Consider the following 16,875-nt stretch of genomic DNA (forward strand, 5'->3'; position numbering starts at 1 on the left):
TGTGGTTGTTGGAGGCCAAACATCTCAGTTCCAGAATACGCTACAGGAGTTCCTCAGGGTATTGTCCTAGGCCCATCCATCTTCAGCTGCTTCATCAATAACCTGCCTTCCATCACATGGTCAGAGGTGGAGATGTTCACTGATGATTACACAATGTTCAGCACTATTCGCAACTCCTGAGATACCAAAGCAATCCATGTCCTAATGCAGCAAAACCTGTACAATATCCAGGCTTGGGCTGGCATGTGGCAAGTAACATTCTCACCACACAAGTGTCAGGCAATGACCATCTCCAACAAGAGAGAATCTAACAATCAGCCCTTGACATTCAATGACATTACCATCGCTGAATCCCTCACTATCAACATCCTTGGAGGGGGGGGAGGTTATCATTGACCAGGAACTGAACTGGACTACCCATTTAAATACTCTGGCTACAAGTGCAGGTCAGAGGCTAGGAATCCTGCGACGGGTAACTCACATGCTGACTCCCCAAAGCCTGTCCACCAACTACAAGGCACAAGTCCGGAGTGTGATGAAACACTCTCCACTTGCCTGGATGAGTGCAATTCCAACCATACTCAGGAAGCTTGACACTATCCAGGACAAAGCAGCCTGCTTGATTAGCACACCATCCACAAACATTCATTCCCTCCACCACTGATGAATTGTAGCAGCAGTGTGTACCATCTACAAGATGCACTGCAGGAACTCACCAAGGCTCCATAGACAGCACCTTCCAAACCCATGACTGATACCATCTAGGAGGACAAGGGCAGCAGATAGATGGGAACACCACCACCTGAAAGTTCCCCTCCAAGCCACTCACCATCCTGACTTGAAAATATATCGCCGTTCCTTCACTGTCGCTGGGTCAAAATCCTGGAACTCCTTCCTAACAGCACTGCGGATGTACCTACACCACATGGACTGCAGCGGTTCAAGAAGGCAGCTCACCACCATCTTCTCAAGGGCAACTAGGGATGGGCAATAAATCCTGGCCTGGCCAGTGATGCCCACATCCCATGAATGAATGAAAAGAAGTAAATTTGCAGCAGGACACAATGTAATTTTGGATATGGATAAAATGATTAAGGCTTGTACTCACCCTCGATCGGTTAAATATCGTGCGGCTGGGCTGTTTCTTGCTATATTCCCTGCTGGAGAGATATGGTCAGTTGTCACCGAATCACCCAAGTTCAAAAGGACATAGGCATCGACGATAGATTTAGGAGTTTGAAGATCTACAGTCTGGATTAAAAAAAAGTCAGTTTTTTAAAAACAGTGTACATGTACACATATGATGTGGTAATCACCCTCCAGATTGACTATAAACAGGTAATTCATTCATTTCTTCCTATTTGGGTGTACCTACACCACATGGACTGCAGCAATTCACTATCTTCTCAAGGGCAACTGAGGGATGGGCAATAAATGCTGGCCTAGCCAGCGATGCCCACATCGCATGAATGAATAAGAACAGAAAATTTCATATGGTGCTAGAAAACAGGACAGCACTCCAATTTAAGGGTTCAGGAAGATTAAAATACAAGACCAAAGCTCACTTCGTACATCTGCTGAGCTTTGGATTAAGCCATCTAGTTTTGCTTGTTTATATAATAACGTCTGATGCTCTACCATTACAAAGCTGTCCTGAAGGTATCAACCCATACTTTGGTGGGCTCAATGATCAGCAGTCCTTTGCTGCCTCATTCCCAATGCCAGCTCTTCATATACTGTAACTACAACATATGTAATAATATTGCACCTTTAATGTATCAAAATTGTCCTAAGGTTCTTCAAGCGAAGTGACTATCAAGCAAAATTCAATACCAAGCTTCATAATGAGATATTAGGACAGGTAGCCAAAAGTTTGGTCAAAGTAGATTTTAAGGACTGTGGACAGAGGCAGAGGGATTTAGGAAAGGAATCCCTGAGCTTGGACCTTGACAACTGAAAGCATGGCTGCTAATGGTAGTGCAATGAAAATCAGGGATGTGCAAAAGGCTAGAATTGGACAAGTGCAAATATCAGGGAATCAAGCTGAATAGCACGCACTGAGATTGAACCTAGGGTTATGAGGGCTAAAGGTGTAGGCAATTTGAGCCAAGCCAGACCATCTCCTCATTTGGCATCCATAAATTCAGTCTCCCAAGAGTGGCGGCAGGATAACTATCAGAAACATGAACTCTAGCAAGTTCTTCCCTTGTCTGGGGTTTGAGGATTATAAGGAATACAGGGAGGAGGCCATTCAGCCCCTCCAGCCTGTTCTACTATTTAATTATATCTTGGCTGATCTCCACCTATCCAACGTGATTCTGTAACCCTCCTTGCCTTAACAAAAAATCTATCAAGCTCAGTTATGAACCTTTTAATTTATTCCTCAGCCTCAACATCTTTTTGGGGGCAGAGTTCAACGTTTCCATTATTTTCTGTGTGAAGTAATGCTTCCTGACATCACCCCATAAAAGCTTTTTCATTTATCTTTTGCCATTTCATGTCTTAAAACATAAAACATCTAAAAGTACTTCAAAAACAATAAATTACTTTGAAATGTAGTGGTTTATGCGGGCAAGCTGTTCAGCCATTGTCATGAAGTTATTAATGTATATAATATTTTGGAAAATATTTTTCTTTTAAAATAGAGGTTTAGCCTGTGGGTGTGTCTTAACTGGATTAAAGCCAGCTAGTCTGGGTGCTTTGATGTGTACTAGTTTTGATATGCAAGAGATAGCATGCATTTGCATTTTTTGAATAGAGCATTCAAGAAGTTTTAACCTGTGTAAATGAATAAAATGTTTCATTTAGTTTAATGTAAATCCTCGAGAACTGGTGGTCTGATTCCTAAATTTATAGTCACATGTCAAACATAACACTTAAAATTAAGGTTATGACAGTTGTTTAAAGTTTCCCTCTGGGATTTTTAAATAACTCCGCTTTACCAACTGCATCGGTCACGTCAGCCATTTTGCCCTTCAGCACAAAAATCAGGGGTGAATGGTCTGTCAGATAAATTGCACAGAACAAAGCCATTCAGGCTAGCCTATCCACGCCAGTGTTTATTCTTCACTTAATCATCTTTAGAGGTTTCCAAAAACTATGTTATTTGTTATGTTTTTCACCATGTTTACTGTACACAAAATACTGGTATACACATAAGCCATGAGTAGCTTTAACTGATCAGAATCTGATCTGGATAACTGTTCAGAGTGAAGTGCAAGCACAAGCCAGGGAAGTGTTCAAAGCTAGCAGACTAATGCTAAAGCTCAGCCATCCGTACTTAACCATTATAGTGCTAGCCATGACTCAATGGGGGCAGCACTCTCACCTGCGAAGCAGAAGGCACTGGGCAGAAGACTGACTCCAGGGATTTGAGGCCCGAAGTCTAGGCTGACACTCCAATGCAGTACTGTGGGAGTGCCGCACTCTCAGATGAGATGTTAAACAGAGGCCCCACCTGTCCCCTCAGGTGCATGTAAATGCTCCCACAGGACTATTTTCAAGAAGAGCAAGGGAAGTTTTCCCCGGTTTTCTGACCAACATTTATCCCTCAACCAACATCACTAAAAAACAGATATAAGGGGAAGATGGTTGCGAAGTGGTAATGTCACTGGACTAGTAATCCACAGGCCCAGTCAAATGCTCTAGGGACACAGGTTCAAATCCCACCACAGCTGCTAGTGAATTTAAATTCAATTAATAAATCTGGAATTGAAAAGCTAGTCTCAGTAATGATAACCACGAGACCATTGTAGAGTGTTATAAAAACCCATCTGGTCCACTAATGTGGGAAGGGAAGGAAATCTGCCGTCCTTACCCAGTCTGCCTACATGTGACTCCAGAGACGCATCAATGTCATTGACTCTTAGCTGCCCACTGAAATGGCCCAGCAAGCCACCAGGTTCAAGGGCAATTAGGGATGGGCAACAAATGCTGACCTTGTCAGTGACGTCCACATCCCATGAAAGAATAAAAATTATCACATTGCTATTTGAGGACCCTTACACTCTGAGTGCAAATTGGCTGCCCCACTTCCTGCATTACAACAGTGACCACTGTAAAATGCTTTGGCTTCTGAGATAGTGGAAGGCGCTATAGAAATGCAAGCACTTTCCTTTCATTAGAGTGCCCATCATTCTTCAAGCACATGGAATTCCTCTCACTTTCTAGCACACTAGGAGGATCACATCAAGAAATATTAGAATTCCACCCCCTCCCCGTGAAGGGAATAAAGGAATGATCCTAGACATTGAAAACACCACCACAGGTACATACCAGGTTTTCAAAAAATGGTGGAGACTTGATATACGTTGACTTGGGATTCCAAGTGTAGAGTTTGTCACTAGGAGCATTCAAAGAATTCCAGCATTCATTTCCTTTCTGAGAGAAAATATAAATTTAAAAAATTTATACTGCCGTTCTCACCTATAATTTCTGAACCTCTAATCTACTGAAGGGCAACAAGTGGTATTGTGCACACCAGTTATTGTACTAAGATAAAAGCAAAATACTGTGGATGCTGAAAATCTGAAATTAAAACAGAAAATGCTGGAAAAACTCAGCTCTGGCAGCATCTGTAGAGAAAGAAACAGAGTTAACGTCGAGTCCGTATGACTCTTCTTCAGAGTCATAGGGAGTCGAAGCGTTAATGCTGTTTCACGCTCCACAGATGCTGCCGGACCTGAGTTTTTCCAGCATTTTCTGTTTTAATTCAAGTTATTGCACTAATACTTGCACTGAATGCTATATGCTATATACAACAGACCACTCGTCTGCTAAACAGACCTTTTACCAAAATTTTGACAGTCGCGCAAAATGTATTTAAATATTGGTTACAAATATTTTACTACAATTGAGTATTAATCAAGCTTCCCACAGACACGGTTGCGATAGTTTAAACCATCAAATCTTTGAATTTCCTGAGTAAAGTCCACCTGGCCTACCTCAATCTTCTCATAAACCTCCTTGAACATGGCAGGAATAACAAATTCTCTCTCAATCACTTGCAGTTCTTCCCTGGTTGGCCAAATGTCTCTCAGAAAAATTTCCTTTCCTTCTGCAGTAACACCTAAAAGGGAAAAGCAGTACAGCCAGCTGTAAATATGAAACTGCACTGAATTGTACAACATTCCGGAGAAAAAAAGTTAATCACAACTTGGTTATACTCAGGTAGCATGCTCTTAAAATGAACACATATAAAAAGAAAATTCCAGGTTATTCGTGTGCAAACTTGATTTATACTTTCCATGAATGCTTAAAAATGTCCAAATTACTGGAGATTTATAAACCTTTCTCCATCAAAGTGCTGTAGGGTTTGTGTGTCAGCTGTGGTTCAGTGGTAGTGCTCTTGGTACAAATCCCATTCCAGACACTTGAGCACACAATCTAGGCTGATACAGTACTGAGGGAGCACTGCACTGTCAGAAGTGCCATCTTTTGGTTGAGATGTTAAAGACCACATCTAATCTCTCAGGTAAATATGGATCATGTGGCATTGTTCTGAAGGGCAGGGGAGTTTATTGTCCTGAGCCAATATTTCTCCTTCAACTACCACCAACAAAGCACAATATCTGGCTATTATTACACTGCTGTTGTGATATCTTCCTGGGCACAAATTGGCTACCTGGTGCCTACATTAAAACAGTGAGTACGAAAGTATGTCATTGGCTTCAAAGGCTGTGAAAGATGTTATACTAATGCAAGTCTAGTTTTGATCACTACATAACAGGCAGGATTACCATTCAGTAGTGCCCCCCCCTCCCTGCTGGGCATGTCTTCAGCAGGGACACTAAAAATATGACAGGTAGCAAGCCCACCATCTTCCTGCCCAATTCCAAGCTGTCCACAACAACATGGTAGATGTGAGGATGCAAAATCAGCAGCCTACCTACCATTTTAAAAATAAATAATTAAGAGTCATTTGAGCTTGTTAACTAGACAACTGACCCAAAAGTACATTGCCCAGCCATAATACAAGTGTTTCAAAGGCAGGAGGAAGGGGGAGGGGGTACATCCTTTGAGGCTTTGGGGTGCCGTGTGCACATTGGGGCATCCCCCACCCCACTTTTCGTTCATTCCTACCTGACTTCAAGAACCAGCCCCTCCCCCTCCTCGTCACCCTGCACCCTACGCTGCCCGATCCCTCCCCGCTCAAAAAGGCCCAACTTACCTGGTTCTGATGTCCATCTTCTCTTCTTCGTGGGACTGCTTGCAGTTCCAACAGTGCCCACTAAGCTCTGGTGCTGCTGGGCTGCTGGCCAATAGATTATCTGGCAGCTCTCAAGGGTGGGACTTCCACCCACTGAGGGGCAGAAGGTCCCACTATCACCTAGTTTAGCCCGCCTGCAGCGCGTTATGACTGAGGGGTGGGCTTCTTTCAGGTGCATTGGCTGCCAGCCAACTTTCTTTCTTGGGGGAGGCGAACAGTCTGCCCCTTTGTAAAATCCAGTGCCTTGTCTCTTATTTTTCTCCACCTGCCTCTCAGAAGAAGAGAAAGTCAACTACATGGGGGATTTCCAAAACAGAAATTGGCACAGTGCAACAAATGCCAACCTGCCGACAGCAGTTCTCCTGCAGTACATATCTAGTTCCTTCCTCAAAACGTCCAGGCTCAAAGTCAATAGCAAGAACATAATGATTCTAATACTTGAAGATTTTAAAAAACATAATATAAACAAAGTGAGGGAGAAAAGAACCATAGCAATGGAATTTCCAAAATCTTCAAGTCATGAACAGGTTTTCTGCTACTGCACAGAACTGAAACTTGCAGATCTACCAAAATATTCAACCAATCCTTAGAATAAATTAAAAGTAAATTGTAGCCTTGTTTTTATTTGCTCTGGAAATTCTTCTTTAGCAGTTCAAAACTAAAATGTCATGGAGAAGCAGCTTACCCAATGGTTCCACTTCAAAGTTGAATCTTATACTTCCAGCTATGGCATATGCAATAACCAGTGGCGGGGAAGCCAAGTAGTTAGCACGTGTGTTGGGATGTACACGACCTTCAAAGTTTCTATTCCCAGACAATACTCCGACTGCAACAAGGTCATTCTGAACAAACAAGGATTAAATAACTTAAGCTGCCTGTACAAGTGATGCTTACAAGCATTAACCTGTTTTAATTCAACTTGCCCATTGGAATAAGTATCCTGATCATAGCTGAGTCTTTTTGCTAGATTTTCAGCTCCCCGAAAAATTATTGCAAGTTAACTTTCCCTCTTCTGGAATAGAAGGCCTCAGGAAAAAATTCAAACTAGCTGCCTCATCACAATGTGCTTTAAGTTTTTTTCAAACAGATTTATGAGAAGTAGGCATTGCTGGCAAGGCCAGCATTTACTGCCCATCCCTAACGGCCCTTGAGAAGGTGGTGGTGAGCTACCTTTTTGCACCGTTGTAGTCCATATGTCTAAGTACACCCACAGTGCCGTTAGGGAGGAAATTCCAGGATTTTAATCCAGCAACAGTAAAGAAACAGGGATATATTTTCAAGTCAGGATGCTGAACTTGCACATGCCCTTGTTCTTCTAGGTTGTAGAGGTTGCGAGTCTGGAAGGTGTTGTTGAAGGAGCCTTAATGAGTTGCCACAATGCATCTTGTAGATAGTAACTCGTCACAGCCTCTTTCTTCAAAAGGACCGTAACTCACAAGTACTTTGGCGGCACAAGTTGAGTCAAAAGTTACAAAGGTCAACTCAGCTCTACATTTTAAATAACTCCACCATAAAATATAGATATGCAATCAAGAAAGGACAGTTCAAACTCTATTGGGATATTAATAGCACTTTACCTGAGTTATGGCTTCCACTACAGACTCTGGGAGAGGACCACTGTTACCAATGCACGTCATGCACCCATAGCCAACAACATCAAACCTACAGTATACAAAACAAAACTATTAAAAGCTCAAATAGCTAGAAATGTTCAAATCCTATTCTGCCTGCCTGCATCTTCCAACATGGAAATAAAACATGCACCTTGTGTTGAGCTTGCAGTTGTATAGCTCCTTTCACAATCTCAAGCTTTCTGACTTAGGGAAGCTACAAGATCTATTATATACATTCCTGTCTATCCTCCAGACAGTTCAGCCAGCTTCTTCAGCTCAACCCAACCAACAGATCCAGCCACCTAAATGCATCTTCATTGTTACCATGACCTTGTTTGGATTTTTCATAACTGGAAGCGGATTCAAAATAGCATTCCACCATACATTTAACTGAATAAATCTCTTTTGATTATCTGCTCCTATCACTGTTTGCTTATCTCCATAATCACCACACCCTCAACTTCTCTCTCTCCCCCCGCCCCCCCCCACCTTAAACCAGCTTATATTTCATCTTTCTCCTAACTATGCTTCAGTTCTGCCGAAGGGTCATGAAGACTCAAAACGTTGACTGATTTCTTCTCCACCGATGCTGCCAGACCTGCTGAGTTTTTCCAGGTAATTCTGTTTTTGTTTTGGATTTCCAGCATCCGCAGTAGCTTTTAGCTTTTTGTTTTTATCTCATTGTCTGTGTTTGTTTAAAGTTGGCTTAGCTCCTCTTCACAAGTCTACAGATTGAAAGTCAGTGTCAAACAATCTTCCAACATGTGTATCAAAATAAGCTTGCTGTAGGGATCTGAACTGCAGTTTCTTTTTTAATATAAACTACCAATGTACAGCAACTGTATTTTAAGACAGACAACCACAAACCGAGAGATAAAATGCATCATTTCTGTCACAAGTAGCTCTTTCACATTATAATGGTATTCCACAAGGACCTGCAAATTTTAAACAGGTAGTAAAGAAAGTTGAAAGATGACTACATTGTGTACAGCATTAATGAGAAAATCAGTCTCTATACAGAACCTCAGAATGAAGCAAGGCTGCCAACATACACTATGGAAAAATTCTGGACTTACCCTAGCTTGGCAAGATAGGGCATGACTCCACTCTCTTTTAAGTAGTAGGTAACTACACCACTTCCTGGAGATAAGCTGGTTTTGATGTAGGGTTTAACATTGAGACCAGCTTCTACTGCTTTCTTTGCCAACAACCCTGCAAAGTACAGAAGAAAAAGATATTAAATATGTTTCCTGAGTGAAGCTCCGTGATAGCAAAGTACAAAACAATGCGTGGTTCCTCAATATTCCTTATTCTAGCCATCTCCTCAAATGGAGGCCTTTCTTCTATTACCAGAGATATTCCAAGATTATGAGCGGTTTTGATGGACCAAATAGCAATGCTAAACAGTGGGTCAGGAATCAGAGGTCACAGATTTAAATTAATTGGCAATAGAAGATGAGGGGAAATGAGATCCTCCACCCCACAAATACACACAGCTTTAAGGCCAGAAACATGGTGGACTCAGATTTCATGGGAATTTTTACAAGACAATTGGACATGCATTTGAGGAGGGTTAATTTGCGGGGTTATGGAAAAAAAGATGGGCCGTCGGATTAAATTGGACAGCTCTGTCAAAAAGCAGGCGCTGGCACGACTGACTGAATGGCCTCCTCTGTGCTGTAAGAATCCATGATTTATACATGTGTATAATACATAAAGGAACGTTCACCTCACTTATTGAAAAATATTGCTCACCATCAAATGAAAAGCAATGAAAATGGTGTAGGGCGGCTTTGCCAACTGAAGAAACCTGGGAAGCTTATTAAGACAAATAACTGGCACTTAACCCACCAATTTTTAATAGGTCTATAAAGGACAGTGAGAAAAATCAATTTTATTTTATTGCTGAAATACCGCTGCACTTATCAAGGAGTTATAAGCAAAACAAATGCTTTAGCAAAGCACAACTTAAGATTCTGATCAAGTACATCCACAAGTGGGAAGTACTTTATGATGAAACAATTAAGATATATGTAGCAAGCACAATATCTAAAAGATGCATCAGTTCTATAAACAAAACATGAATTATTCCTTCTATATAACAAAAGTGACAAAACATACACCTCCAACACACGATACATGGGGAGCTTTGCAGCAGGTTTCTGGCACAGCAGTTTATAACAGACAATTGTAGCTCAGAAAAACATCAATGTATACCTAGTATTCCTGAATCAATATGTGACTTTGTTTTTAAAAACTGGAACAATAGTTGGTCCAGAATGGGTTTCAGTGCTTTTTGGTTTTCACAACTGCAAAGCCTTTCCACTGGCACGCCTGATAATACTAGCAAGTTATCAAAATAGAGCACAAACATGTCTGTCATCTTGCAATAGCGCAGGGAGGAAACTACGGAGATGTTACAGAGAAGCAATTATCGTTTGCACCTGTATCCAAGTCACCATGAACATGCTACAGCAGTTTACCTAAACTTATATAGCTCAGTGTGTGTCTGTAGATGATATCAATGCTTTTTCACTCACAATGAATTAAAATCAACCCATCAAATAAACATTTATATTACAGTTCAACAATTGAAGAACATAACCAATGCCCCAATTATTTTGCACAACAGAACTGGTAATGGTTCTGCTCTTGCCATTTACAGCTCCTCTAAACCCATCTTTTGTTTCTTTACTTGCTCCATCATTATCCCTTCTGCATTGCACCATCACCCTTTTGTAATTTAATCACTACAACCTTCCAAACTATCGTAGACCTTCCATCTTTCCTTCCCACACTCTCCTTTCTTCCCTGCCTCTGTATTTACTAAAAATGTTTTACTTCTGTAACATTTACCAGTTTTGATAAAAGGTCATTGACCTGAAACATTAACACTCTCTCCACAGATGCTGCCTGACCTGGTGAGTATTTTTAGCATTTTCAGTTTTTATTTCAGATTTCCAGCATCTGCAGTATTTTGCTTGGCTTAATATTACAGGCTAACTAAAATAAATTAACAGAGATAGAACAAAGGTCATTTGAACCCTTGGAGCTCAGTACATCCACACAAACGAGGGTGGGGCAAGCAGCATGGTCCAAGATCTCTACCAGCCCACCTATGGGTGCTCATCTGATTTCCTCTACATTACTGTGAGAAACTGCCTCCGGTCCGTTTAGGTCTTCCCAATATCCAAAATTGGTGATTTGGCTTGTGAAGAATGATAGGCGCAAACTTGCATTCTACCACTGTGCGACACACTTATCCCAACAAACAAGTTAGATTGAAAATGCACACAAAATAGAAGTGGTCAGGCCCTAGCAAAATAAGTTACCTCCATTTGCAAGCCTGATCAGAATTCATTCAAGGTTGTATCACTGAAATTCCCTGACGAGGTACACACACACTCACACACACGTCATTCCACACTAATCCCATTCTGGCTTGGAATCAAGAACTTACAAGCACCCATCAGCCTCCAAACTTCTCTCAACAACAGAAAGTGAGCTCTAATTGATCTCAGATTGTCCTATTTCGAGCATGTTAGATTTTCTGTCACTTTGAAGCAATTGTGCATATGTATAATACAATCCATGGCACAATCAACCCGCCGTTATAAAATGACATATCATCTAAGTTACTCTAAACAGCGGCACAGAAATCCTACCAAAATTTTCACCATCAAAATTCAACAAGAAAATCCAAATTTCAGGCATATGTAGGTAGGTAGGGCAGTTAGGGATGGGCAATAAATGCTGGCCCAGCCAGCGAAGCCCACAGCCTGTGAATGAATGAAAGAAAGGTAGTGAGGGCAACAGTAAGTAACATACCTGCTCCTAACATTACAGATGGATTACTGGTGTTTGTACAGCTGGTGATGGCAGCAATTACCACTGAACCATGGCACAGCTCATAATCCTGCTCACTGTATTTAAACTTCACTTTGTCATCTTGGCGAACTGGCGGAATCTGAAATCCTTTAAATCCTTGCTAAAAAGTGGCAAAGTGAGAGAGAGAGAGAAAAATGGAAATTTGCTTTCAATATATAATCCTTCATCTTTGATCATCTGACATTTACCACAACTTCACTGGTTAAACTTCAAAGAAAAAAGGTGAGCTCAGAGAGAGCATTTGCAATGTGAAGCGGTTTTAAGTCCCTCCTCTTTAGTCTGAAATTGGTATAAAAGGAACTGATGAAGACCTTTCTTAGATGTAGCCTTCATTCCTTTCACTGTTTTGAGCCTCCACTCTGGTTCCTTCCATTCTACAAAAGAGGCATTCCATTGACTCTCCTGAAAGTCTGATAGATTGCCATCCAAGTACTAACGTGCTCCTACCACAACCAATAAAATTTAGGATAAATATTAAAACAAGGAACAACATTTCTTTTAGGATGGGGGCGATGGGGTTTAACTAACAAATAGTGGTAGGAATTTTAACAATTATGTTCCAAGCGGCATGCAAAAATTTCACAGGAATTAGCAGCTCATTCCTTTCTTATGAACAGCCACATAAATTCAACAACTATTCAGAATTCGAAACAGAGAAGACTGAGATTTCTCTATCATGTAGCCATATAAATCTACTTGTGCTTCCATCTCAAAAAGGGCTTTCCTGCAAAAGTAAAACTGCAGCACATACAGGTCTGCAAGGCAATAACCGAGGAGGAAGTCTGTTCGGCCCATGTTAAATCATCCCATCCAGAGATTCTAAAATGTCATACCTTCCCCCTCGTCCCCCATTATAGCACCAATTGTTTTAAAAAATATTCCAGGGTATGGCCTCCACCAACTGGAAACTTATTCCACACGTTAATCACTCTGGTTTAAGATGAATATGTTTATATTAATCCCAAAATTTAACATTGCCCAGTTTGAACTTGGGTCTCCAGTTCTGCTTCCATGGTTTAATTTAAAGTAATATTCTGCATTTATTTATTTCATACCCGTACCAATCTTATATACTGAAGATCACCTTTCAGATGCTTCCTCTCTAGGGTTCAAAATCTCAAGCTCCTCCAACTTTTGACATAACTCCAATCTCTGATACGGGATCTGCCAGGTGGCCCTACCTGGCACTAGCTCAAGCGTTTAAATGCGTCGTGTTTCTCGACAGCTAATCTGGGTGCAGCATTCAAGATATGGTCTGAACAAAGCGTTATTAAAGTTTGACATTACTTCCTTTCACTTGTTTTGGGGGAGATGGTGGCATAGTGGTAAAGTCACTGGACTAGTTATCCAGAGGCCAAGATTAGTGTTTGGGACACATGTTCAAAGCCCACCATGGCAGCTGGTGGAATTTAAATTCAATTAATTAATACATCTGGAATTGAAAGTAGTCTCAGTAATAGTGACCATGAAACTACTATTGAATGTTGTAAAAACCCATCTGGTTCACTAATGTCCTCTAAGGAAGGTGATCTGACGTCCTTAGCTGATCTGGCCTACATATGACTCCAGATCCACAGCAATGTCGTTTACTCTTAACTAATGGCCTAGCAAGTCACTCAGTTGTACCAACGAAGCCCAAATCCCATGAATGAAATGAATATTAAAAGAATTCTGTTGTTCTAACTATGTGGTTGAATATGCTATTAGCTTTGTCAATTGTTGTTTTTCATTCGTTGGCTATATTTAAAGAAAGAAAGACATGCAATTCTGCAATTTCATTGCATCTTTCAAGACTTCAAGATGTCCCAAAGCACTTTACAGCCAATTAAATACTTGGTGTAATCTATGAAAATCCGTGGATAACTTGGACACCGTATAGTCTGACAAACAGCGATGAGATAATGACTTGATAATCTCTTGGGGATAAATATTGGAGTACACTAATGAGAGGGTCCTGTGGCTCAGTGGGTCACACTCTTGTCTGAGTCAGGTTCAAGTCCTACTCCAGGGTCTTGAGCACAAAATCCAGACTGTCATTCAATGTGATACTAAGGGAGGGCTACATTGTTGTCTTTTGGATGAAATATTAAACCGAGGCCCAGTTTTACCCCCTCCAGTTGACATAAAAGACCCCATGCCACTATTTCAAAGAAGTTTAGCACTGGATCTACTATATCTCCCAAGTCTCGTTCAGCTTCATCCTCAGTTATTTCAATAACAGTCCTAAAATACACATGCACTCCGATTAAGTTTCTGTGAAGTGTCTTGGGCTATTTTTCTGTGTTAAGGCACTATATAAATGCAAGTCATCTACTTTATCTTCCTTTAGCAGATGGAACTTTGCGAAAATGTTTAGCAAAGACAAACACATTGTTCCTCTCATTTTCATATCCTGTTGATTCAGAAATACTTCGCCTGATTCCACTGGCCCATTTAGTTTGGTAGCATCTGCATGTCTAACCACCTTGCCTAGGGTTTCTGAAGCCAGGGTGTTTGTGCATTAGAAGCAGCCACGGCCCCAGCACAGAGTCCCAAGGAACCCAACTCAATATTCTTCACCCTGATATAACTCCTCAAACAAGCACTCATCGCTTTCCCACCTTTCAGCCAGTTCATGCTCAACATAAAATGTTTGCCCTTTTGCATTTCCAGTGGCGGACGGCATATGTGAAGCTCACCTTTGCACTCAAACAGCTTTCAAAATCTTGCTTCATATTGGACACGGCCACTTTGTCCTGAGGTCGCTTGGGGCCGCTGCAGCATGATACCACAGTGCTAAGATCTAGTTCCACAATCTATGCACAACAAACGATTTCACAGTTTGGGAAAACACAAGAACATAATATAAGCTACATTCGAAGTATATGCACAGAATACATTACAACAGTCTACATAAAATGCAGATATTCTCTGCTCTTTTAAGCAACATGGAAGGTTAATTAAATGAATCTATTTACTTCTCAATATATTTGTGTTGGGTATATACAGACATTTAGCAAAGTCAACATATTTCATCTGAGCAAAGGAGTGTTTTCTATAGAACATTTATTTGCATAACAGTTAAAGCACATTTAGCTGGTCAATAAAGAGAATTATCTTATAACTTGCTGGTCAACCTTTAGAATGTTGCTTTACTGTGCATTCTTTGCATTGTTAGAGCCAATGTTGCTGGGGAAAAGAACATTTTCTATTTTATGTCCAAACACCCAAAGCTCTCACAGGGTCCAATTAAAAAAACACACCCTATTGTCCTAAAATAGAGCTTTCCCCAAAGAGGATAATTGTGTTGCAAGGTATTGAACTGATACCAGTAAAGTCTATAGTCTATGCCATTAGCTGATCACACTATCCTTTTCACCATCTTCCTTGCCCTTGCTATTGACGTTGGGCTAGAAGGGAGGGGGTGTCAAGGATTAGGCACATCTATAGCATCCTGCCCCTGACAAGTTTGTTAATTCTGTCTAGACTTGCATATAAAGGAATACTACTTATGCCAGCACTGCCCATGGAACTATTCGTCAGCACGAGTCACTGCTCTGAGGAGCAGCAGACTGTTTCCAGTAGATAAGACATTCATTCCTCCACCCTCATCCCTACAGTTTCTTCACTGACTGTGAAGCACTTTGAGATATCTTGAGGCTATGAAAGGCGCCATATAAAAGCAAGTTCTTCCTTTTCCTTCTCTCATCACTCTAAACCAGTAACTTATCTCCAAAGCCTGCATCACCTCAACTCCCATCTCTGTTCCCCCACAAAACCCCAAACCAATTCAGACGCCACTTCGAATTACTTGGAAATGCTGTAACCATTGACTCAAAGACTTAGGACTACTGTCCCATATTAAAAGAAAGGTGTACGGTTTAGCATTACAAGGTCTCTCAGCACCCTGAGATTTTACCTGAACACACAGGTATCATCTTACCTGAGTAAACTCTGGATCCTGAGATGGGTCACTGAAATCTCTGTACATTCCAACAGCTTTGAGATATCTCTCAATGTAGCTCAGCTTATTTTCCTCTCGGCCTTAAACAAGGAACAGCAAGAGCACAGTAAAAGACTGTTGTTTTCTTGAAACACAGAATATCTTCCAAAGATTAAAATAAATGTTGGTATCAAAACACAAGAGGTAGCCATGGCTTTGATAAGCAAACAAATTCTGCAACAGAAATCTACCTATAGTTACAGACTAACTATATGAAGAGAAGCAGTAAAATACTCCCATTATAGTTGGTATGTCTGTGGTTAAGTACCTTTACTAATACATAGTCACTTAAGGTTTTCCCACGGCCATCTAAATTTTTGAATGCTTTTTCTTTTAAAATGGGATTGCAGCTTACTCCACTGCCCCACATTCAGGCTACATTGAGCCACAAACTTTTCTTGCAGTTGGGAGGGTTTCCAGCCAACCTGTTCCCAAGCCTCAACTCTTCAACCAACTACCAAGGAATGTGAGCATGCAGCAACACACTGATCCCATCACTTTTTCGGGGCAGCCACATTCAGATCATAGTGTTCTCCATATTGCACTAATCTATTTTGGGAGGAGTTGTATTTTTCACATTAATTGCACTTTCGTGAAAACTTTGAGAGTCATGTCATGTTTGTGAGTGCAGCCATTAATTTGCACATTAATGAAGATTTATCCAGAAACAGAGGTGAGGCCAGACCATCACTAATTCCCAGGAAATGTAACCAGTGAGGAATTAGTGCAGTAAGAAATACAAATGCCAGTAGAGTTTCTGTGGCCTCATGCGTCAACTAGTCGGGCCTCATAGTCCCGATGGATTGTGGACCGTAGTTTGAACTCTCCTGATTTATAAAGTTCTGTTCTGGAGCACTTTTTAAAAACAAAAAGCATCGATTGCGAGAAGAATGAATGTTCATTTTTATAGCGCTTTTCAAAATCTCTGGATGCGCTGAAACACTTTACAGGCAATTAAGTGCTTTTGAAGTATGGTCACCATTTGTAATGTAAGGAAACACAGCAGCCTATTTGTGTACAGGAAGCTCCCACAAACCATAGTGAGAGAAATGGAAAAATAATCTGTTTTGGTAATGTTGTTAGAGGGATAAATATTGCCCCAGGGCACCAGACAGATACCTCCTGTGCATGTAATCTGAAATAAATTGTTTTAGATGCTGGTTACTGAAGATTAAAACACCTTG

General features: G+C 41.0%; 1 protein-coding gene across 4 annotated transcripts in view; it reads right to left on the bottom strand.

Annotated features, from left to right (window-relative positions):
* The window catches only part of aco1 (aconitase 1, soluble), a 76,467-nt gene that overhangs the window by 9,713 nt on the left and 49,879 nt on the right, over nucleotides 1–16,875 (bottom strand). For all 4 annotated transcript variants that reach the window (XM_078529380.1, XM_078529373.1, XM_078529388.1 and 1 more), the window contains exons 9-17: nucleotides 15,632–15,732; nucleotides 14,388–14,504; nucleotides 11,650–11,809; nucleotides 8,898–9,033; nucleotides 7,786–7,870; nucleotides 6,894–7,050; nucleotides 4,944–5,068; nucleotides 4,276–4,380; nucleotides 1,109–1,251 (exon numbers count right to left, since the gene is read on the bottom strand). In XM_078529380.1, the coding sequence (XP_078385506.1) occupies nucleotides 1,109–1,251; nucleotides 4,276–4,380; nucleotides 4,944–5,068; nucleotides 6,894–7,050; nucleotides 7,786–7,870; nucleotides 8,898–9,033; nucleotides 11,650–11,809; nucleotides 14,388–14,504; nucleotides 15,632–15,732 (1,129 nt within the window). The remainder of the gene's footprint in view (nucleotides 1–1,108; nucleotides 1,252–4,275; nucleotides 4,381–4,943; nucleotides 5,069–6,893; nucleotides 7,051–7,785; nucleotides 7,871–8,897; nucleotides 9,034–11,649; nucleotides 11,810–14,387; nucleotides 14,505–15,631; nucleotides 15,733–16,875) is intronic.

This window comes from Cetorhinus maximus, chromosome 2, assembly GCF_964194155.1.
Source record: "Cetorhinus maximus chromosome 2, sCetMax3.hap1.1, whole genome shotgun sequence".
NCBI classification, from domain to species: domain Eukaryota; kingdom Metazoa; phylum Chordata; class Chondrichthyes; order Lamniformes; family Cetorhinidae; genus Cetorhinus; species Cetorhinus maximus.